General features: G+C 35.5%; 2 protein-coding genes across 3 annotated transcripts in view; both read right to left on the minus strand.

Annotated features, from left to right (window-relative positions):
• Positions 1-8,283, minus strand: part of LOC115435680 (B-cell receptor CD22) — a 34,949-nt gene extending 26,666 nt beyond the window's left edge. The window contains exons 1-3 of one of the 2 annotated variants that reach the window (XM_030158255.1): positions 8,172-8,283; positions 2,413-2,485; positions 1,903-2,313 (exon numbers count right to left, since the gene is read on the minus strand). In XM_030158255.1, the coding sequence (XP_030014115.1) occupies positions 1,903-2,313; positions 2,413-2,485; positions 8,172-8,267 (580 nt within the window). In that variant the 5' untranslated portion in view covers positions 8,268-8,283. Of the gene's footprint in view, positions 1-1,902; positions 2,314-2,412; positions 2,512-8,171 lie in introns of both variants that reach the window. The other variant, XM_030158256.1, reaches the window with a different exon arrangement.
• A 6,167-nt stretch (positions 8,284-14,450) lies between these two features.
• Positions 14,451-18,172, minus strand: irgq2 (immunity-related GTPase family, q2). The gene is made up of 2 exons (XM_030158678.1): positions 18,033-18,172; positions 14,451-15,681 (listed from the first exon to the last, which is right to left on the minus strand). Exon 2 carries the CDS (start codon positions 15,677-15,679, stop codon positions 14,540-14,542), a length of 1,140 nt encoding a protein of 379 aa, XP_030014538.1. The 5' UTR covers positions 15,680-15,681; positions 18,033-18,172; the 3' UTR covers positions 14,451-14,539.
• Positions 18,173-23,523: the final 5,351 nt, after the last annotated feature.

Genomic DNA, 23,523 nt, shown 5'->3' on the forward strand with positions numbered 1-23,523 from the left:
TAAAGAAGAATGGGAGAAGTTGTCACCCGAATATTTGAGGAACACTTGCGCAAGTTTCAGGAAGCGTGTGAAGGCAGTTATTGAGAAAGAAGGAGGACACATAGAATAAAAACATTTTCTATTATGTAAATTTTCTTGTGGCAAATAAATTCTCATGACTTTCAATAAACTAATTGGTCATACACTGTCTTTCAATCCCTGCCTCAAAATATTGTAAATTTTGCTTCCCCACCCTGTATTTCCCAAATGCAGCTTGCTCAAGCCATTTTTCTAAGATCTCATACCCCACCTATAAGTATAGACTAGTCAGAAGATGAACAGAAGAACAGAATAGGCTTCATTGTTATTACACCAGCTGTGGTCTCTGCCAGTGACAGTGCACTCATATCTAAATAACAAAGCAATACAATACAGACATATGCACTGCCCGGCCAAAAAAAAGGTGCACATGTACTATTTAAGTGAACCACCTTTGGTTTTGATCACAGAAGACATTCACTGAGACATCTTTTTTGCCACATAGTGTCACAATAAGGTTCAGAATATTTTTTCCATCCATAGTTGCATTAATTTTTGATTATTGATGATGGAGAATCGGAGCGCTGCAGAGTTACATAACCAGCCTGGCCAAAAAAGGAACTGCCTGGATTAAACCCTATAACGCCAAACGTATCGTATTTGATACATAAGTTTGAAGTCCTCTACATGATCAGTGTGATTTTTTTTTCTTGAAAAACCTGATGTATACAATTAGATACATAGAATACACAGATAATCCACCAGGGGGGAGGGATTTGTTCACCAGAGGCCTTTCCAGTGACACTACAAGACTGTTGTTGATGAGGAAGGAGGCAGAACTTTGACAATTTTGAAAAGGAATGACCAATTTGTTAGACATGTTTGTGTTATATTATGTTTTTGTTTGTTCAAAAATAATAACATTTGAGCATTGAGACCCGATGAATCAAATCTGATACAAAATTGAAACTCATACATGGAAATTGATATTTGAAAAAAATAAATAAATACAATTTGGTTGTTCAGAAGGACCAATAAAGGCTTCAGTTTCAAAGAACTGGAATTTTCACTTTTCAATGATTTAATGGTTCAGGCTTTACAGGGTTAAACAAATAGTTCAGAGCCTTCCATGGGTAAATACTGCAGTGGTTCATTATGTTTCAGCTGTAACAGGTTATTCAGCCTCTCATGTCTTTAACATCAGACAGATTGGACAATGCCAGGACTGATCAGAATCATCAGGTTTGTGACAGAATGGTTCAGGGAGAATGAGACATGATTTTCACATATGGATTAGCCTCCATAAAGTCTAGAGTCTAATTTGGGATGTGATGAAGACTTGATGCAGGTCCGATTCTCCATCATCAATGATCAAAAATGAATGCAACTATGGATGGAAAAAATATTACGAACCTTATTGTGACACTACATAAGCATTATGTGGCAAATAAGATGTCACAGTGAATGTCTCCTGTGATCAAAACCAAAGGTGGTGCAGTGGAATATTGTATGTGCAACATTTTTGGGGGCAGGGCAGTGTTTAAATATGAATATAAATATAAATATAAAGTAGTGTGCAACTGAAACGTGCAAATTAGAGAATTCCTGTATGAAAGGGTAATAATGTTTCAAATAAAAAAGCAGAATAAAAATGTGCAAATGTAACAGTGTAAACAATGTAAACATACATGTACCAGAAATGAGGCATATGTTCAGTGAGTGGTTATTGTTCATTACACGCCAAACATAGACAAGACTACACTTGTCTATGTTTTCAACAAGTGGGTTTCATTACTTTTCCATCAGCCTAAACTAGTAGGTAAACTATGACCTCTGGAGAACTTTTTTTATATTAGAAATTATATTTTTGGTTCATGTACTTACCGTTCACTGTAAGACTTGCATTTGGTTTAGTTATCCATTTCTTGTCTCCATTGTATCTGAAGGAATATTGTCCTGTGTCTGAGGTTTTCAGGTTGCAGATGAAAATACTGCACAGTGTATTCTGCGAGGGGTCATTTCTGCTGGAGAAACTTGGAGATCCGGTATATGTCACTCTGTCTTTAAAGTCTGGACTGAGAGGATGGTCTGATGTATTCTTGTTGCTATAAACAATAGTCCCAAAAAAATCTCCTTTATTGTCATTCCATTTTGCATCTTTTACCCAAAACCAGTGTGCACTGACATCATCTGCAATTTGTCCTGTGACAGTGCATTCTATTTCAATGCATGAGCCCTCTGTAGCTGTCAGGGATGACTTAGATATTGTAAAGAGTGCATTTCCATAGGAAACACCTGTGAGTGCAGAAAAACAGGGGACACCATCACTTCATTTACAGTAAGTGACAAAAATAAGAATGCACTTGAGTCTAAACACATGACTGTAACACCGACCTGTTATTTGGCCCAGAAATAACAACCAGTAGACGGTTGGAGCTGTCATCATCCTGTGGAGCTGCAGCTCCATCTGAAATGACACTGTTTTTTTTATATCTGCAACACAGTTAAACCTTATTTATATTATACATAACCTATATCTACTCCTTTTGTGTACATTTTTGAGCACCGCCAACATGATACACAGAGAAAAAATACAAACACCCCATGAAAATGAGATGTGTGGTCAAAAATGAGCACATAATGTTGTATAATTGTAAAACATAATTCATTCTCTTGATTTGTCAACAAGGATTGTGCAAGTGAGCACTTAAAGATTCAAGATTCTATTCAAGATTCAAGACATTTAAAAGAATCAGACACATTTAAATAGAAAAAAAAACACAGTTTTTCAAAATAGAAAAACAACAATAGCAGAGTGCAGATAATAATAAATAAATGGACAGAGAGGGGGAGGAGAAAGTGACTAGAAAATGTAAACATATCACTGTACTTTGTAGTGTAATAGAACTGGCTGAATGTTGCACTGTGTTATTAGATTGCACATAAATGAACGGCATGGGGGTGAGTTATTGTTCAGTTGTAGTTTGAGCTGAACAGTTTTATAGGATCCAATCAGGACTGACCACATGCTCAGTGACCAGTGATTCCACCCACAGCACAGGTGTGGCCTGTCCAGACGCTGCTCCGACAGCGTTAACAGAACTCAGACACTTCTTATACTGGGGACAATAAAAGGACTCCGAAAAATGTCACATCTCATCACCATGACACAGATGTCGCAAAACATGGAACATGCCATTGGCATGTTTGATGAAGAGGAGTGGAACAGTCCACAGGCCACAACTGACCACCTGATCAACTGGATGAGAAGACAATGTATGTGTGTGTGTGTGTGTGTGTGTGTGTGTGTGTGTGTGTGTGTGTGTATGTGCGCGCGCACTGCAAAAAACTAAATCTTACCAAGTGTATTTTTCTCCTGACTAGTCAAAATATCTCATCACACTTCAAATAAGTCATAATCACCTAAAGAGTTACTTTTCAGTGAGATATGAGAACTTATTTTTAGACAATAGATCTGGGAAATCTTATTTCAAGAAATTTTACCAAAATAATTTTCACTTGTTCCATTGACAGATATTTTTTGCTTAATTCAAGTTGTTTTTTTTTCTTAATTCAGGCCATGAATTTTCATGATTTTTCAGAAATGAGAAAAATACACTTGGTAAGATTTGGATTTTTTCCAGTATATATGTGTGTGTGTGTGTGTGTGTGTGTGTGTGTGTGTGTGTGTGCGTGTGTGTGTGTGTGTGTGTGTGTGTGTGTGTGCGTGTGTGTGTGTGTGTGTGTGTGTGTGTGCGTGCGTGCGTGTGTGTGTCTATGTCTATGGTGGACACACAAGGTATGGAGTGGTGATTTCTTTCAGTCAGCCCCCACCATGTCCATATGAATGTCCCTGAATACCAGACACTACTAATGTGTTCTAACGGACATTATAATCTGTACCACATTGATCAAAAAATTAATTGTTTATGATTTAATATAGTGTCAAAATCAGAATACTTAGATACTAATCCCAGGGGGAAATTATTGAGTGTTGCATTCGCTCCATTCATGTATAAAGTAGGAGGAAAGAAATTATCAATACAACAGAAAAGAAAAAAAAAACTACATATATAAAGCTTTAAAGCTATAAATATATACATATATAAAACTCTAAATATTAATTAATTCATTCATTCATTCATTCATTAAAAACATAAATAAATAAATATTGAAACATTCTATTAACCCTCCAGTATCCAGGTGTGCCTTTTAGGCACACTTTGCAATTTGTGTTTAAAAACTTCATATTGTTTTTCACAATTTAAATAAGGTTAGAATTCAAAAGTTGTTCATTTGTGCATGATCTTTAAAATTCTGGCCACCTGGTAAAATTTGCACATTGTAAACAAAAGAAAATTACAAGACTAGCATCTGTCTCCCAAGTGTGCCTAAAACGCACTATTTCTTCCATTATAACCACTGTTTTCGATCCGAAAGCCATTAAGGCATAAATCCGACTTTTACTGATATCTGGGCTTCATTTGAGAGGTGAGGGTCTAAATTAATTTTTTTAATGTTGTTAATGTTGCTGTTAATCATTGACATATTCCTGGCTGCAAAAATCTAATAATATATAATCCAATTTTTATGTAGTATTTTGAAAAAAAAAACAAAACATTTTTTGTGTTTTCGCATCAAAAAATGTAGTGACATCATGATAAAAAGAGATTATTTAAAGGGTTAAAAAATTTTAAATGAATGAATATTTGATATGTATGATTAGGACTGACCTTGATTTACAAAAATAAAATCAAATTAGAGCAGAAAAATAAATCAATATATAATATTTAATAGTTTGATTTATAGGTGTGCCTTTTTGGCACACTTGGTGACAGATGCTAGTATTTTTGAACATTTGACTTAGCGCCAAAAATAATTATGCAAATTAACCAATGTTGCTGTTAATCACCGACATATGCCAGGCTGCAAAAATCAAATAATATGTAATCCACTTTTTATGTAGTATTTTGGAAAAAATAATATTTTTTTTGTGTTTTTTGCATCCAAAAAAATGGTTTGTTTACATTACAAACACGACATTTAAAGGGTTAAAAAATGTGACAGTTATTGAGCGTTTGGTATATTTATTTATGACTCAAGTTGATGAAATAGAAAAAAGTGTAAAAGAATTAAAAACAAACTGTATGAAAATTTTTTTGACATTATTCCACAAGTGCGCCAAAATGACACACTTAGAGCTTAGTAAGGGCCTTGCTGGATGGGATACCAGAGGGTTAAGGTATAAAGTTAAAACAATTGTAGAGCAATTTGTACAATACATACTAGGCGATCAAAACTGACTACTGATTTAAACTGTTTAATACCTGTTGATCCATTAATTCTATCAATACATGTAAATAATTGGTGTAAAATAGAGTTTGTCATCTTTCATGGTCATCAGATATGACCCATTTGGACGTTCAGAGGCTCCATAGTAAACGTGGAAACACTTTCATCTTCTAGACTATTGATTCACCCGTAAAACCCATGAAGTTGGATCAATGACAGGGGATGGAGACACTTGGTTTATGTTCAGTTAATGACAGATTTTACTATGAAGTCACTTTTTCTTCAGTTTTCTATGGTTTTGATAAAATAATCTTTGAAGTTACTCTGAGTTTTAATGAACATCTACATGACGAGTGAATTAATACTGGAATACCTGATTTACAGTGACAAAATAAATATAAATACACTTAAGAAAAATTAAATATAGAGAAAAAATATTTTGTGAACTGCCACAAAAGTAGCACTGGGTCTTTATGGGTTAGAAATATGAATGAAGAAATATATATATAATAGATGGACAAATATATGGTTGTGTGTAATTAGAATTATGTGGTTACAAGATGGAGTTAACCAGTCAATTATGCAACACCTTATGCTATTAAAAATGTAAAGTGTCACAAGGGGTGTTTATATATTTCTCAGTGCAAACTAGATTATTTTACTTTTTTTCCCAATGTAAGTCTGTCAGAACAGTCTTTTCTTTTTGGTCTATTTGTTAAAAGGAGAACTTGTGGTTTTATTTGAGAAAAGCACTAAAATAAAAAAACATTTTTAGACTTAAGGTAGTATATATACAATAGCTGCATATAGTTGTTATTGGTTTGATCTTGGCAGGACATTAACTCAGAACGAACCAGAAAGAACAACTACTGGTGACTAAAATCATCTACTGATCTAAAATATTTAATAGCTTCTGAACCACTAAACCTATCAATATGTTGAACGATTTTAGCTAAAATGCAGTTTGTCGTCTTTTCATGGTCATCACATATGACCCATTTAGACGTTCAGACGCTCTGTAGTGAACATGGAAACACCGTCATCTTCTACAGCATTGATTCACCAGTAAAGCTCATAGAGTTGGATAAATGACAGTGGATGGACACACTGGGATTATGTTTAGTTACTGATATTTTTGCTGAAAAGTCACTTTTTCTTCAGTTTTCCCTGTATTTATATATAACCTTTGAATTTGCTCTGAGTTTTAATAAACATCTACATGATCTGTGGATTAACCCTTTCATGCATAGTGGTCTCCACAGTGGACAGTTCTTCTCCAGCTGTTCTCTTGTATATTCATGGGTTTTGTTGTTTTAGTTCCATATCAGTCAACATAGTGGACTCTTATGCACCATCCAAAACACTGCAATTCATACAATTACTGTAACGTTGCTGCTCTTGATAAGTCTGATCTGCACTAACATGTTTTAGTGTAAATTAATTGCTAATTGTTATTAGACTGTAATTAACAGTTTTCTGAAACAAAGGGTTTTTGTTGTTTTTTTTTTTTGCGTATCCTCCTGAGACCCAGTAATGCATTTTCGTCCTCTGTAGGGGACAAAAGTTTGACAGTTTAACTTAAAAAATACTGTCCATTACAAAGGACATTCTATTAAAATATCAATCAACAAATAAAAATAATTTTTAAAATGTATCTGAAAAAACTGTTGGCTTATGCAGTTTCCAATCAAGATTTTAATGTAAAAAAGCTAAAATTGGCAATTTCCTGGGTCTCAGGAGGACACTCTCTACATGAGATGAGTAATAACTAGTATTTGAGTATGATAAAATGTGAGAAAACATCAGATTAGCGGCATTAAAAATGTTTTTGTTTCCTAGTTTTCACACAGTATATCACTTTGTGATGATGAGTTTTAAATACATGTTCCGTTGCTTCAAAAATTAAATGCATGGTGTCCAGGTGAGTTGACATTTTTGTAACTCCATGAAAGATAGGTTCATATAAAAAAAATTCAATTGCATTGTTTTTTTCATGCCTAAAGAGGAATAAAAACACTCAAGAAAAAAAATATTGACTAAGGTTCTCATAATTCATGCATGAAAGGGTTAAATATAGGAAAATACCTGATTTGCACAGAAAAAATGTTAAATTACAGGAGATAATGTTATAAGAAATTATGATAAATCGCTTAAGAAAGGTTAAATAGAGAGAGAAATTAATTTAGGAACTGCCACAGAAGTTCCACTGGGTCTTTATCGGTTAAAGCTCTTTCAGTCTTTGCATTTACACACTTCAAGTAGCAGATGATGTTTTTTGCACCTTAAGTGAGTCATGTCACCTGGTGGAAAATCATTTTCTTTACTTAAGATTTAAAAAAGAAAGCACTAAATACAAAACACTGCAATACGCTTTAAAGAACAAGTGATTAATTTTACATTTGTTGACAGTTTTTCTCCAAATGCACATAGAATACTGTATAAAGTTCCTTCATTTACAAATGCCATCGTATAAACTCCTGAAACCAGGGAAGTACAGGTTTTAACTTTTTAACGTTAAATAATTGTCTTGATCGGAAATAGCATAATACAACAGTTTTTTCAGATCCGTGTTTTAATGAAATGTCCTTTGCAGTGGACAGTTTTTGTTTTTTTTAGGTAAAGCTGTGAAACTCTTGTCCCCTCCAGAGGACACAAATTCATTGCTGGGTCTCAAGAGGATAAAAAGAAACAGAGACATCCTTTTTAGAAACACAGTTGCATCCACATTACTTTAACTCTTCAGCTCGCTCTTGAGAAATTGGTAGTTTTTATCATTACTGTCCAGATGTTTCCAGGTCAACAGTTACTCAACAACATCCTTTTGACTGAAATAATTGTCCCATATTAAAACTCAGTCTTACCTCAGTGGAGCCACTTACTGCAGTCTGCAACACACATGCACCCACACAAAATAAAAGATGTAAAAAACACAGTTGACTGCAAATCTGGATTTGCATGCTCAGTCATGCAGGTTTAGGACTAAAATGGTGAAGGTATTTTCATTTTATCATGCTCACCACAGCTCACACGCATGGATACTTTTTCTCGCTTCCCCTATTTAGATGTTTATTTATAGTGAAAGTTGGTGTTCCCGGTATGTAGTGAAAACCAGTAAATTTATGCTTCTTATCTTTCTTTTGTCCTATTTGTGTCTTTTAGTTCTTGATGATCACTGAGAAGAGAGAAATCCCAATTATTTATAATCAAACAATAGTTGATTTTCCATTGACCCTCAAATTTAACATCAAATATAACTTGCACATAAAAATTGACCTAATGGAAAAGTGACAATTTTGCCAAAAGTCTAATTTTTTGATTAAAAGTTTTTGTGCTGGCAAGAGGTGGTTTTTCGGGTGTAACGCAAATGGTATATCACGCAAAACTGCAATGGAAAGACCTTTTTTCATAACTAGAGTAAGGTGAATAAAACAAAAAAACAAAAAAAAACGGATGTTGACATACGTTACAACAAGCAAACAAGAAGAAGAAACACGTCACGGTGTGTGTGTACAAACCAGGAAACCCAAGCATTTTTTTTAATTTAGTACGAGCCGGGACGGACTGAGACTCATTTTCAGCCCCGGAGTTTCATACCTCAGACCGGCCCACTTTAGATCACAACCAATTCTTATTAAAATCATGGAATTCTAACCTTACATGTTATCTTCATTTGTCTCATTTGTGCCTAGTGGTTCAGGGTTGTGCTGCTGAGCTGCTCCTCTGTCATCAGTAGACTCTGCTCTCCCTTTCACACTTCCTCCAGTTTCTCTAGACTCGCCTGCACCTGGATCACAATAAAAAATATCTACAGACATTTTGACTTACTTACCAATTCAGATATTTACATTGGCTAAATATGCAGGTTTATTTAATATTACTTTATGCTATTGCCTTTCAGTTGTGGGCTTTGTGTATTTACTGTTTCACTTTTAATGATGAAAAATAAAACAGGCCAGGACTATTATTTGGGTCTAGAAAGTGGTTTTACTGGAACTAATGCTTGTTCACACAGTCTGTTCCAACAGCTCACCTTTTCCTTCCATACTGACAGGAACAATCCCCTCATCACTACTGGCTCCTGGCTCTGCTTCTGACACAAAAGCACAGTTTAAAAATGCTCAGAATTCTCAGCACAAATCTTCTATTTTCAAAGCCTTGGTGTCAGTTTCATTCATGTAGTTCTGAATCCTGGAGCATCTCAGAGCACCTTTCATACTGAACAGGCCTACACCATACTCTTCATTGGAGCCTATTTATTCTAATAATCTTCCCTCTCTGAGCAGTCCTACCTGCCCACTCTGGACTTGTGGGCTCATGGCTGATGTCTGCTGCTGGATCTGCTTTCTGACTCTGAGGAGCTACAAGACAAAGTTTCCCAGTTATGTGGCATCGCATCATACTATTATTTAAACTGCATAACGTTATGTTCCATGCCACAATGCCACATAATTCACTGACTCAATAATTAACTAACTTGAAAGGTGGTTTACCCGGTTCATCGTCCTCATTAGTTGTTTCCAACTGGGAGGTCGTTTTTGTGAAAAAGTTGCCGATTTTGGCACATTTGGCTGCGTTTGCTTCAAGAGCTTTCCTCTTTTTAATTCTTGCCTTCTCTGTGCCACCCTTGCTCTTTCTATTATCCATGTTTCAAACAGCAAACACAGCTGACCATCCACAGCCTACAGAGCACAGATCATATATGCTCCACAGATACAGTACAGAGCTACTAACTGTATGCAAGGACAGATTACATCAGGTCTCGGTGCGTCTGCAAAAAAGAGGAAGAAAAAAAAACAGATTGCTAGTAGAGGGGGTGGGGCCCAGGAACAGCGGCTGCAGATTACGTGATCAACTCAGTGCTATGACTGAACCCCCCCCCCAAAAAAAAAATTAAATAAATAAATAAAATATTAAATATGTATTTAAAATAGGGCTGGGTATCACGGCCAATTTCCATAATCGATTCGATTTCGATTCATGAGGTTCTGAATTGATTAATCACAATTCGATTCGATTCAATATCGATTTGATTCAGTATTAATTGATTGATTCAGAGTAATTTAGTGATACCAAAGTACAATTCTGAGATGTAACCTGATTATTTAATATCGCAGTCATGCAACACATCAATACTGGTATCAATATTGATATTAGAAAGGAAATAAATATGACATTTCAGCAGTAAATTGCTGAATGTGTTCTTAAATAATTAACGGGACAGAAACATTGCCATGTTTTTACAGTGGTTAAGAATGGACTTTGTCACCTTTATTCTGTTTTATGGCTGGAGGCTTCTACTCACTGGGGGTGGGGAGGGGTTGGGGGTTGGGGAGGGGGGGGGGGGGCGCGCGCGCTCCATGATTGTTGGTCGAGGGGTAGCGTAGCAGTCGGACATTGTTGCTTTCCTCTTCCTCTAACTCCATACTCAGCCATAGGTGATAGTATGGATCCAAGTTATTATTCCAAGAACAACCGGCTTCCGTGACTCACTGGGCGGCCACTTCCTTCACACTGTGGGTTCGAGTTTGAGGCCAGAGGAGCTCCAGTGGAGGGGGTTTCCCCTCCGCGTCTTTTTCGCGAGCGAGACCAAGTCTTCCCCAGGGGTTCGCAAGACGGAGCCACCTGCGGTTCTGCATACTCCTGGTCCTGCTCTGAAAAATCAATCTCATCCACTATTAATCGATTATGCAAAATTAAAATGAGATCGATCTAAGATCGATTAAATCGATTTTTTTACCCAGCCCTAATTTAAAGTGAACTCCGGCCCTCGCGGCCTAAATATTATACCGGCCCACCGGGAATTGTCCCGGTCTTCCCGATTAGCCAGTCTGGGCCTGAGCACGAGATAGAGGGGTAATATATAATAATAATGAATATATCTGTAAATCAACACTATATTTACGTTCATCGCCATGTTTATGGAATGATTTCTCGTGTCATCTCGTGATAATAAATAAATAAATCATTGCACTTGTGATTTAATGGAAAAACCGACATTACGCACTTCTGTTTTTTTGACATTTAGTAAATATCGGTAAAGTTTTGCGCAGATGTCCTATGGAAAAGCGACTAGTGAGGGGTTATTGTATGTGCAAATCCTGCTGAGTAACAGATAAAACTTGTTACAAAGACAATAAAGATATTCTATTCTATTCTATTCTATTCTATTCCATTCTATTCTATTCTATTCTATTCTAGAGTTGATGTGGATCAGAGATGGTTTGTCAAAACTCCATTTGTGATAAATTTTAGCAGAATTCTCCTTTACATGGACTTTACTTTTCTGACTTAACCCATAAAGACTCAAACCTCCACTATTAACCAAAACCATTTACTGATCTAAAATGTTTAAGACCTGTTGATCCATTAATCCTATCAATACATGTAAATAATTGGTGTAAAATACAGTTTGTCATCTTTTCATGGTCATCAGATATGACCCATTTGGACGTTCAGAGGCTCCGTAGTTACTGTGGAAACAGTGTCATCTTCTACAACATTGATTCACCAGTAAAACCCATGGAGTTGGATCAGTGACAGTGGATGGACACACTGGGTTTACATTCAATTTATTATATCTTTGCTGCAAAACTCACTTTTTCTCCATTTTTTTTTTGTTTTGATATAATAAACTTTTAATTAACTCTGGGTTTTCATGAATATCTATATCAAATATAGAAACTTAAACATAGGAAAATATAGGATTTACAGTGAAAAGTGCAAAATATACAGGATAATATAATAAATGATGATAAATGACTCAAGAAAGGTTAAATAGAGAGAAAAATTCATCTGGGAACTGTCACAAAACTAGCACTGGCTCTGTATGGGTTCAATAAATATAACATCCCTTTGCCGCTAAGGCTACACTCACACTACAGGTTTTTTTTTCGTGTGTGTGTGTGTGTGTGTGTGTGTGTGTGTGTGTGTGCGTGTGTGTGGTTGTTCACATTATAATTGAAATGCATCTGCATCCAGACTCGTGTGTGAATAGTCTACAGTCCTGAGGTGACCCACATGTACAGAAGTAGACATGACGTCTCACACACACACACACACACACACACACACACACACACACACACACACACACACACACTGTGTTTACAGAAGTCAGTATGGATCCTGCAGAATCCTGCCTCCACCAGCGCAGAACTGTGACGTCTGTTGTGTTTTAATGATGTAAAGGTCAGATAAATTCACCATTCAGACTGAAGTGGCATTTAAAACATCAGGTATGGATCCAGTTTTGGACCACAAATGAAAGTGGTCTGGGTTTATGCTGTTCAGTCATAAAAAAAATCAGATTTGTGTCACTTCTGCACGTATGAACTATTCTATTCTAATACATAGTCATTGTGTAATCAGCTCTAAGTGCATGTATTGTTTGTTACATTTTGTTGGATTTTTTTTTTTCTCACCTATTGGCAGATGGCTGCCGGTCTGGAACCTGGTTCAGTTTCATGCTTTTTTAATTAATAAATTAATTTTATTGTTATTCGTAAAAGAAGATTTTCCTCTCTTCTATCATCTTGGAGGTTTTGTCCAGTTTCTTCTCTGTATAATATATTTAAGATCCAAACTTGTAAAGTGCCTTGAGGTAATCATGTATTATGACTGGAACCTGATAGATACTGTAGATAGATAGATAGATAGATAGATAGATAGATAGATAGATAGATAGATAGATAGATAGACAGACAGACAGACAGACAGACAGACAGACAGACAGACAGACAGACAGACAGACAGACAGACAGACAGACAGACAGACAGACAGACAGATAGATAGATAGATAGATAGATAGATAGATAGATAGATAGATAGATAGATAGATAGATAGATAGATAGATAGATAGATAGATAGATAGATAGATAGATAGATAGATAGATAGATAGATAGATAGATAGATAGATAGATAGATAGATAGATAGATGACTTTATTGTCTGTTCCAAGTAAAAAGAGAAATTTCTCTTTTGTCACAGCTGTAAGACAAAGTTTAAAACCCCCATCCAGGCATTAAAAACACCCCAACACATCAAAAAATGGAACTGAATTGACAAACTGAATAAAACAGCAGACACTACATTATCTGTAAAGAGGTTAACTACTTTATTTGCTTTTGATTAAAAAAATAAAAAATGCAGAATAACAACAAATAAACTAGAATTGAAAGTTCAGTGTGTGACATAGCGGCAGAATGAAGTTTCATATTGAAACCAAATGAAAACCCCTCCCCCTCCCCTACAGTAATAGTAATTACAGTACAGTACAGTAGTAACTATATGTACAAGCATTGCTAACAGTATTACATTTTTACAGTTCAAATCTTCTATGTCACAGGTGTCAAACATGCGGCCCGGGGGCCAAATCTGGCCCGCCAATGGGTCCAGTCCGGCCCCTGGGATGAATTTGTGAAATGCAAAATTTACACTGAAGATATTAATCATTTTAGTTCAGGTTCCACATTTAGTCTCAAGTGGGTCGGATCAGTAAAATACTATCAGAATAACCTATAAATACGCACAGCTCCAAATTTTTGTCTTTGTAAATGTAAAAATTTTCATGTCATTTTACTGTATTTACACTAAAACAAACTACCATTTCACAAAAATGCGAATAACCTGAACAAATATGAACATTTTGAAATGTCTGAAGTGCAAGTTTTCCCATATTCTGCCTGTTATTAAATGTTGTGTATTTGTTGATCCACTGTGACCTATAAGTTGTAATTTACATGTGTAAATGATAAACTGAGACATAATATTGTTAAAATTGCACTTAGTTTTCTTGAGAAATTTCAGTTTGTTCATGATAATCACATCATTTTAAAGGATAGTTGATAGATTTAAACATTTTGATCACATTATTTTACTTTTTTCACTCTGAAACATAGAGGAAAGTTTGGAGTTGACATTATTTATATATTATTATTCTACAGGTCCGGCCCAGTGCAGATCAAATTTGGCGTAATGTGGCCCCCGAAGTAACATGAGTTTGACACCCCTGCTCTATGTTTTACAGACTGAACCTTTCAAATCAATGAACTTTAATAAACAATATCTCCCTTAGTCAATCATATTTATGTCAACCATGCTCTGTTGTGGGACTTTTCCAGCTAACAGTGGGGCCCCCTGGTGGATGAGGAGCTCCGAGCAGGCGTTTATGTAGCTGAAGCACACAATGATCAGGAAACGTCTTACAAAGAAAACAACAACAGTAGGTGTCATTTTTCTGCCCCCAGAGCAACACAAACGATCTTTTCCGAATCTGCTGCCATTTCATCGATGGCACCATTTAAGGCTTGTAACATGGCCGTGAAGGAGCGGCTGGCAGTACGGGCGTGTCTGGGCATGGCCATCCCCACCAGCCTCGATGAAACCGTGGACAAGTCCTTTTCCGCCGCAGCAAGTCGTTTTTTCACCTCCCCTTTGGTGACCTCTACCGACAGGACACACGTCCGAAGTCCTTTGAGTTTGGCAGAATCCATCTGTCTTTGTCTGGCCAGTCGTTCCACTGACTCGTCGTCCACACACAGCGATAACTGGGCTTTGGTCAGGATGCGAATAGCGACACTTGAATCCACCATCGAAGCTACAAGTGGAACAGGTATAGCAGATACACCACCAGAGAGCGAGGCGGCGGCCCAGATCAGGGCTTTGAACGCCTCCTTTTTCTGCATGACGATGGTGACGGTGAGCGTGGGTAGAGCTAAGAGCAGGGCGTGGGCTCGGATCTCTGGGAGGTCTTTGCTCATGTCCTCCAGGAGGAAGGGGAACTCGTGTTTCTCCAAATTAGACGGCATGACCAGGTAGACTTTAGACACCGCCACACCGTTGGACGTCAGTACCTCCAAACTGGATTTCCTCTTCTCTTCTAAGTTCTTTACTGTGTCTTTCGCAGAAACAAAAAGTATAAAATACACTGTTTTTTGCTGCAGTGAACGTGCCTCCAGATAAACTGAAATACTGTTGGGTTCAGGCCTTTGTGTGAACGTTATGAAGACCGCATTGTAGCGAAGGAACTTATATCTATCCATGTATCCCTCTGGTTCAAAAGGGGAGGTGGTAGGGACTGGGGGCAAGTCCCACAGCCGGAAGTCACTGTGTTTAGGGTTAGGGTATCCTGCCACTTCCTCTGGAGCAGCAGATGGTGGAGACTGAGCAGCCCCCTGGTCCTCTGGACCGAGGCCTCGAAGGGAGTTTATAAAAGTGGCTTTTTCATCCCCACGCTCTCCCACCACTGCTATATTGATCCTGCTGATCAGGAGATCCTCCACGGCATCCTTGACATCTGATATCTTATTGTTGTCTATAGACTCTTTGAGGGTCTCCAGGAGGTTCAGGCCTTTAAAAACATCAGCCATTCCTGTAGAAAGAGAAACTGGTTATTAGTGAAACAACCCCATTGTTTACATAGATGACAGATAATGAGTCAAAGTAAAACATGAGTCCTTTAATCCACTGACTAGTTCTGATCCAGGTTCAGCAGGATTAGGTTTAAGATGAATAAATGCAGATTTAACACTAACTCTACCTCTGTTAACCCTCTATCAGGCAAGTGACTATTTTTGGTAATTTCCACATACATTACAAGACAGTGACGGCAGCAATTACAGTGAGGACAGTGAGTCAACAATCTCAGGTCCAATGTGGTCTACAGGGTCTGTAAGGACCACCTCTGCATGAATAGTGAGTAAACCTGCTTTGTTAGGTACCATGAAGTAATGGTACTATATTTCTTGGATATTTTTAAATTTAATTTAATTTTTTTTTGCCACTTATGGGCAAGGAACCAAATATGGTAACTTCATTGACCTTGATTTTCTACATGACAATAAAAAAGTGAAAATATTCACAAAAGTCTTGTTAAATCCTGTAATAACACACTAAGGTTGAAATTTTGAATTTCAGTGTATTTCAATGAGTGAACTCTAAAGGGACATTGGATATTGTAACTGAGTACTCAAAATAAACTGAATAAAAACAATACACAGATTTGTGTACCTGTGTATGTGGCTCTGTGTTCCTTGGTAAAATTGTTTGTTCACCACTTTTAATGTTAAGTGGATAATCCACTCATGATGACTCATTTAAGAAGTTCTTTGTGAAAGAAAACTGTCCTAATTAATAAAATACTGGTAAAATGATAGAGGAATAAAACAAACAAACAGACAAACAAACAAACAAACACACAGCTCAATAACAGCTTCTATGCTGAATAGGTGCATAAATAAGGAGCATATAAATCTCAACCGAGCTTGTCACGTTGATTATTTTACTCAATCCATCTGAAAAAGACCTCCATTTGAAAGGAAAATGTCAAATAGGATTTGTAGGTTGATACTCAATCACATTTCACATTTGAATTTGAAGATTTGGTGCAAAGATTTACGCTCTGTCCACAATAATATGGATATTTAGGCTGTTGGGGTAAAATGTGATTACTTTCCACATGATAACACATAAACTACAATAGTTAAGAATATTTAACAATATTCAGTCTGGAGAATGTTTTTAATAATGTCAGTTTTTGTGATCTAACATGTGGTTTATGAGTGGACAAGAGCTACAAATGTAGGAATGCAGAATAGAAGTGCATCACATGCATTAATGTGGATGGGCATTTACGTAGATGTAAAGCTTTAAAAACAAGTTTGAGTTAATCTTTTTAAATTTTTTTCTTAGCTAAAGTTTAGTGCTACTTCATAGTTAAACCAATGAAATGAGGTATAAAAATGAATTTGTGTCGATGCACAATACAGCAACACTTCACCAGTACAGATACAGCAGATAATCATGTTGTTTAGCAGAAACATGAATCTTCTCAAAACATAATTTATTGTTCCTGTAGAAAAGCTGCTCTAAAGATGAATGCAATTTTTGTAGTTAAACTAAAGGTTTACGATGATGATGATGATGATGATGATGATGATGATGATTATTACCCTGCCCACCGAAGGGGAGGCAAGGGGTATTGTTTTTGTTTGGGTTTGTTTGTTTGTTAACACTCTAGTAGCAAAACTATTGGTTGAATTCATACCAAATTTGGTTTAGATTACCGGTGACCCAGAGTAAATGTGATTACATTTTGGGAAAAGTAGGTCAAAGTTAAAAAATTTTTATGATTTTTTAAAATTATTTTTTTTCCTCCCATTTTCTTATAATGGCCAAAATTTCAAATGTCTATTAAAACATCAATTTTGTTTCAGTTTACCTCAAATTTGGCACATATATAGAGGCAATGATATGCTGACATCAGCACTTGCATAGACATGATGACATCAGCTGGATCGATGCCAAAATGAGATACAATATATTTGATGATGATGATGATGATGATGATTATTATTATATTACACTGAATATTCTTCTGCTATTTTGATTCTGAACCAACTTATTACAGATGAGTGACAAATTAAAGGAAAAACCCAGTGTGAATGGTCCCTTTCTACATACTGTCATCCATTTGCTATGACCTTCATAGTCACCAGATCACAGCCCAGTTAATCAATGATCATCAAAACACTAAATATGGGAATATCTACAGTTAGAATGGAGTTCAAAATCTACTGGAGTCCACAGACCTACAGAACTGATGCCACAGAGCACTGAAGCTGTTCTGACAGTATGTTGTGGACACTTTCTGATGGTTTTTCATTTGATTTGTCACCTCTTTGTATTTCACAAACAAATGTCAATCAAAGTGAAGTCACTCACCTACAGGTCTGGAAGGACAGCAGCTGTTTGGGTGTGAATATCTGCTCCTGGTTGTCAAATGCTGGGTCTTCTGCAGCTCGAAGCTCTGATGTGTTCATCTATTTAAGGTGTTCATGCAGCTGGTGGAACATTCTAATCCTCTAAGCCCGGCAAGCCTTAATCCAAATCACTTTAAGCACAGACATGCATACTGTGTGTATGTGTAAGGCCACTTCATACATGAGATGACTAATAATGCCCAAGTGCACATACATACTGACACTCTATTATACATTTACATTCATGCATTTGGCAGACGCTTTTTTCCAAAGCAACTCACAGGGCAAAACCAAAATAAACTAAAATAATAATTAAAAAACAAAATAAATAAAATAAAAATACAAGAATAGATTAAAGGCATAAAGCAGCTGTTCAATTGAAAACAGTGTCAAACAGAAGAATGAAAAAGCAAAATGGTAGACTAAAATACAAGAATAGATTAAGAAGACATAAAAACAGCTGTACAATTAAAACAGTGAAATAAATATACCAAGTAAAACAACAGAATAAATATAATAATACATTTAAAATAGAATATATTATACTATAATGTACAGAGCAGTTAGACTGCAGGGAGTTAAAATACACACTAGTTTCAATGCTTTTTTCAGTTTTTTTTATGCCACACCAAGACAGGATTGACCAAAGTTGAGAAAATGTAAAAATAAATAAATAAATAAAAATAAAGTTGTTGTTGGTTTGTTGGTGTTGGCTTTTGTGAACACACAAATCCACTATTTTTACAATCTAAAACTTTGAAACTCATTGACCTTGTGGAGTTCAGAACTATTCAAATAATATATAAAGCAAAGAATAACTTTCTGTCGGGCAATATTCAAGAAATGTTATATGAAAGAGAGAGAGGCTATGATTTAAGAGGAAAATTAAATTGAAACATTTATAAAGTACGCACTACGTTAAAAAGTTTCTGTATCACCATCTGTGGAGTAAAACTGAGGAACAAATTGTGTGGAAATAAAACAAATATCAAACATAATTCAGTTTAAAAAAGATAGAAAGAATTTATTCTTGCGAGGTTCAGTATTTAATAATGACTATGAAGGCTGTTTGTTTATGGATGATGTTGAACTGATAAATATGCTGTAGTTATTGAAGAAAATTGTTGAGTCTGTTTGTGTGACTGTACTACCATAATCATATTGTTGTGTATGGTTCAGTTACTGCATTGTGTATTTGTTGTGGTTGAGTGCTAAAATTAGGTTAGTGATGAAGATGTAAAAGCATTTGAGGAGTAGGATTAAATAAGTTTATACTTCTTCCTACTCCTTTTTGACCATGCAAAATTCAGACTTTCACATACTTGAAGATATATTCTGTTCATTTAAATGTTATTTTGCTTTTGTTTTAATTTGCTTCATTTTGTTTTATTTTGTTTCTTTACATGTTGGAAACAAATAAAATAAATAAAAATAAATAAAATGACCACAGACTGGTTTTCTGTAGTTTCTATCTGTTTAGAAACAAAACTAAAATATGAAATATGAAACTTATATGAATGTTCAGTTTCTGTGCCTATTAGAAAAAAGAGGAACAAAGACATATGATATCAAATTAAAGATCTGTGTGTTTGACGGGGCTTCTCCAAATTAACCATCTGTGTGGTGCTGCAGAAGTTATTTTGGGTCGACTTCCGTTGTACAGATTTTTGGTTTCTGTGAAAAGCAAAACCTGTGAACCTGTTTTTTCCCTCACAGCAATGTACTGCACATATGGTTTTATTGTAAATACAAACTCATTACAGCAACTTGGAAAAATTTGATGTAATAAACTCAAAAAAGTACTCATCAAGGTGTGCAGTTCATGGTTATTTGGTCTAAAAGTTTACAGCTGCATTTGTTCAATAACACACGTCACATTGCTTCAGATACAAGGCATACACATAAACCTTCTTACCTGCTATTTTAGAAATACATTTTTTTATGAACAGAATTACATAAAAATAAAATACATTAATGATTTTACGTAACAAGTTTGAAAACATATTGATCCTATTTATGTGTTTATGAAGGAAATGAAATAAACACTGTTACTTACATTCCATTTTGTTGTTTTAAGTCTGTGTGCTATGTATTTATGTGATGTGATTCGAACAATAATATTGCAAGACCAAAAAAAAAACAATAACTGCTGTATATTATCTCGACGATCTAGAGAATTCATAGCTAAAAAGGAAAAAAAAAAAAAAATTGTATCACAGCATAAAGACACCCAGCATTTGAAGAGCGTGGTAGATTAGAGGCTGTAAATGATACAGTGGAAACTTTGATAACATTCAAATTAAGGTGACTGTAATAAGTTAAGTCAGTAATAAGTTAGTTAATGGATGGGAAGGTAATTAACCTGCCAATTAACACTGTGATGCATTTATACATTTTAACACTATTGTCTGATTTTAAGACAATAATAAACACTTTCAAGAGACATGTTTGCAGTTTATAGACACCAAACCCCTGAAGGTCTGAACCATCTATCCACAGTAGTGTCTTCACACTGTAAGGGAACCCTGGTTCAATTGGATGTGGACCTGGACCTCCTCTAGTGGTTGGACTGAGGTCTGGCTGTTTGGTCTAAACTGTGGATCAAATGTCCCTTAGATCAACCTGCAGACTCAGAGCTGTACACTGTAAGACCAGATAAGTTGAGTTTACTCAAAAAATTTAAGTAATGAGTAATGAAACCTTGAGTGTGTTCAACTTAAATGCTTGATTTGAATGGAATTTCTATTTTAAGTACAATACACTCAATGCCAAGTTAATTTAACTTAAAATTTGTTGCAATGTCAGTTGTTTGTATAATAATTATCACCAGTTCATTTTACTCAATTCCAAGTTCATTTAAATTTAAAATCTTTAGCAATAAAAATGGTTTTGTATATTTATTCAACTTAATACAGGGTGGGGAAGCAAAATTTACAATGAACATTTAGTTGTTCTTTCTCAGCAGGCACTACATCAATTGTTTTGAAACCAAACATATATTGATGTCATAATCATACCTAACACTATTATCCATACCTTTTCAGAAACTTTTGCCCATATGAGTAATCAGGAAAGCAAACGTCAAAGAGTGTGTGATTTGCTGAATGCACTCGTCACACCAAAGGAGATTTCAAAAATAGTTGGAGTGTCCATAAAGACTGTTTATAATGGAAAGAAGAGAATGACTATGAGCAAAACTATTATGAGAAAGTCTGGAAGATACTATTAAAGAAGAATGGGAGAAGTTGTCATCCGAATATCTGAGGAACACTTGCGCAAGTTTCAGGAAGCGTGTGAAGGCAGTTATTGAGAAAGAAGGAGGACACATAGAATAAAAACATTTTCTATTCTGTAAATTTTCTTGTGGCAAATAAATTCTCATGACTTTCAATAAACTAATTGGTCATACACTGTCTTTCAATCCCTGCCTCAAAATATTGTAAATTTTGCTTCCCCACCCTGTATATTACAGTGTGGATGGAAGTTAGGCAGGAAGTTAACATTATTAGTGATGTGATGTTCACGAACGAATCAAATCTTTTGAACGGCTCATTGAAATGAACGATGGGGACCGAGTCTTTGTAAAGAGCCGTTGATTTTTTACATTTTTAATCTTTTTTAAGGAGAGAGTGTCCGATTGCCTGTTGATTTAGCGTCACTGGGGAGGCATTGGGCAGGAGGAGAATATTCGAGCAGAAAAAAAAGAGTGCTTGTGCACTGCGCATGTCTCATGGCAAGAAGTTAGCGAAAAAAACAACAGTTTGAAGCGTGAGGTGAGGATACTGGAGGAGGCGGAGCTGGAAGACTGGTCGAAACCGGAGAAAAGTTTGAGAGTGAGTGAGTGAGTGAGTGAGTGACCACACATTTATTGTTCTTGTTTTGAAGAGAATAAAATGTTATTTCATAAGAAAATGTTTTATTTTCTTCTTCATTTTTAGGCTACAGACTAGTCCACATAATGTACTGTGATGTTTTTTGTCAAATTCCAGCATTTGTCTAATGTCACCTCTCATGTCATGTATTTAGCCCACACATTTGAACTAACTATTCTTTTTTACGACAAGATAATATTTACTGCCAAGCCAATTAAACACCTCTAAAACGTAATGTCAATCATCAAATGTAGCCTATTTAATCATTAAAACGTTGGTGTTGCAGGATAATGCAGAAGCACCACAGAGCCGGTCTTTTGAACAGCTCTTTTCAGTAAACAGCTCCCTTCAAAGAGCTAAAAGTCCCACCACTTAACTTCATCAATTTGCCTAACCCTACTCTTTGATGAACAGGAAAGCTATTGTTCGTCCTATGGCTCTCAGTCATGGTGCAGCTCTACAAAAATACAAAAACAAACACAAAAAGGCCAATAAACATTGCCATACACACATGAAGTCAACACCACAACCCCTCTGAACCCTTGCACATAAAAATAACACATTTTCAACAACATGCCCAATACCCACCATGCAATGCGGAGATACAAAGGTGTGGTCATGACTAAAACTTAGTGATTTAAATCCATTCAACTGAAATTTTTTCATACTTTCGACTATGGCTACAAATTAGTAGAATATACTCAACATTTTATAGTAATGTAATAAAACTTAAATCCTTTAAGTACATTGTAATTACAGCATTTTAGTAAATACAAAATCCGGGCTTACAGTGTACATACTGTATGTCTGATATGCACGTATTGTTAAAAACCACTATTACTGTGCATTTACTGCATCAACAGACCAGTGCAAATGTCTGTGAAAACCCACTTGACTATTATTATTATTATGAAAAATCTTAAAACGCTGAACAAACACAGCTAGGTCTAAAAGCACCTTAAGATTCAGAACATTAATAAAAGCCTCTTGAGTTTTATATCGTTTATAATAGAAGTATAATAGCATATTTATTTTAACTTTTACAATATTATGCTGTCGTTAACCTTTAATTAAGATTTTATGTTGCTTTAAGATTAAGATAATAGCAGTGAAATATGCACTTATTAACACTTAACTAATATGTTGAACTACAGGATCAAAAGTTTGATGTAAAACAGGAATGTCAAACTCATTTTAGTTCAGGGGCCACATCCTCCCAATATGATCTGAGTAAAATAAAAGAGTAAAATAATAACATATAAATATTGTTGATTCCAAACTTTTCTGTATGTATTAGAGTGAAAATAGTAAAATTACATAATGAAAACATTTACATCTACAAACGATCTTTTAAAAAAATGTGATTAATATGAATAACCATGAAAAAAATGACATTTATTAACAAAAATAAGTGCAATTTTAACAATATTATGCTTCAGTTTATCATTTACATATGTACAGTTGCTGAAAAAATTATTAGACCACCCTTGTTTTCTTCACTTTCTTGTTCATTTTAATGCCTGGTACAACTAAAGGTACATTTGTTTGGAAAAATATAATGATAACAACAAAAATAGCTCA

This window comes from Sphaeramia orbicularis, chromosome 16 (assembly GCF_902148855.1).
Source record: "Sphaeramia orbicularis chromosome 16, fSphaOr1.1, whole genome shotgun sequence".
In the NCBI taxonomy this organism is placed as follows: Eukaryota; Metazoa; Chordata; class Actinopteri; order Kurtiformes; family Apogonidae; genus Sphaeramia; species Sphaeramia orbicularis.

Excerpts from the sequence above, each read along its gene's own strand:
- irgq2 (XM_030158678.1), bottom strand. The coding sequence starts at position 15,679 with ATGGCTGATGTTTTTAAAGGCCTGAACCTCCTGGAGACCCTCAAAGAG.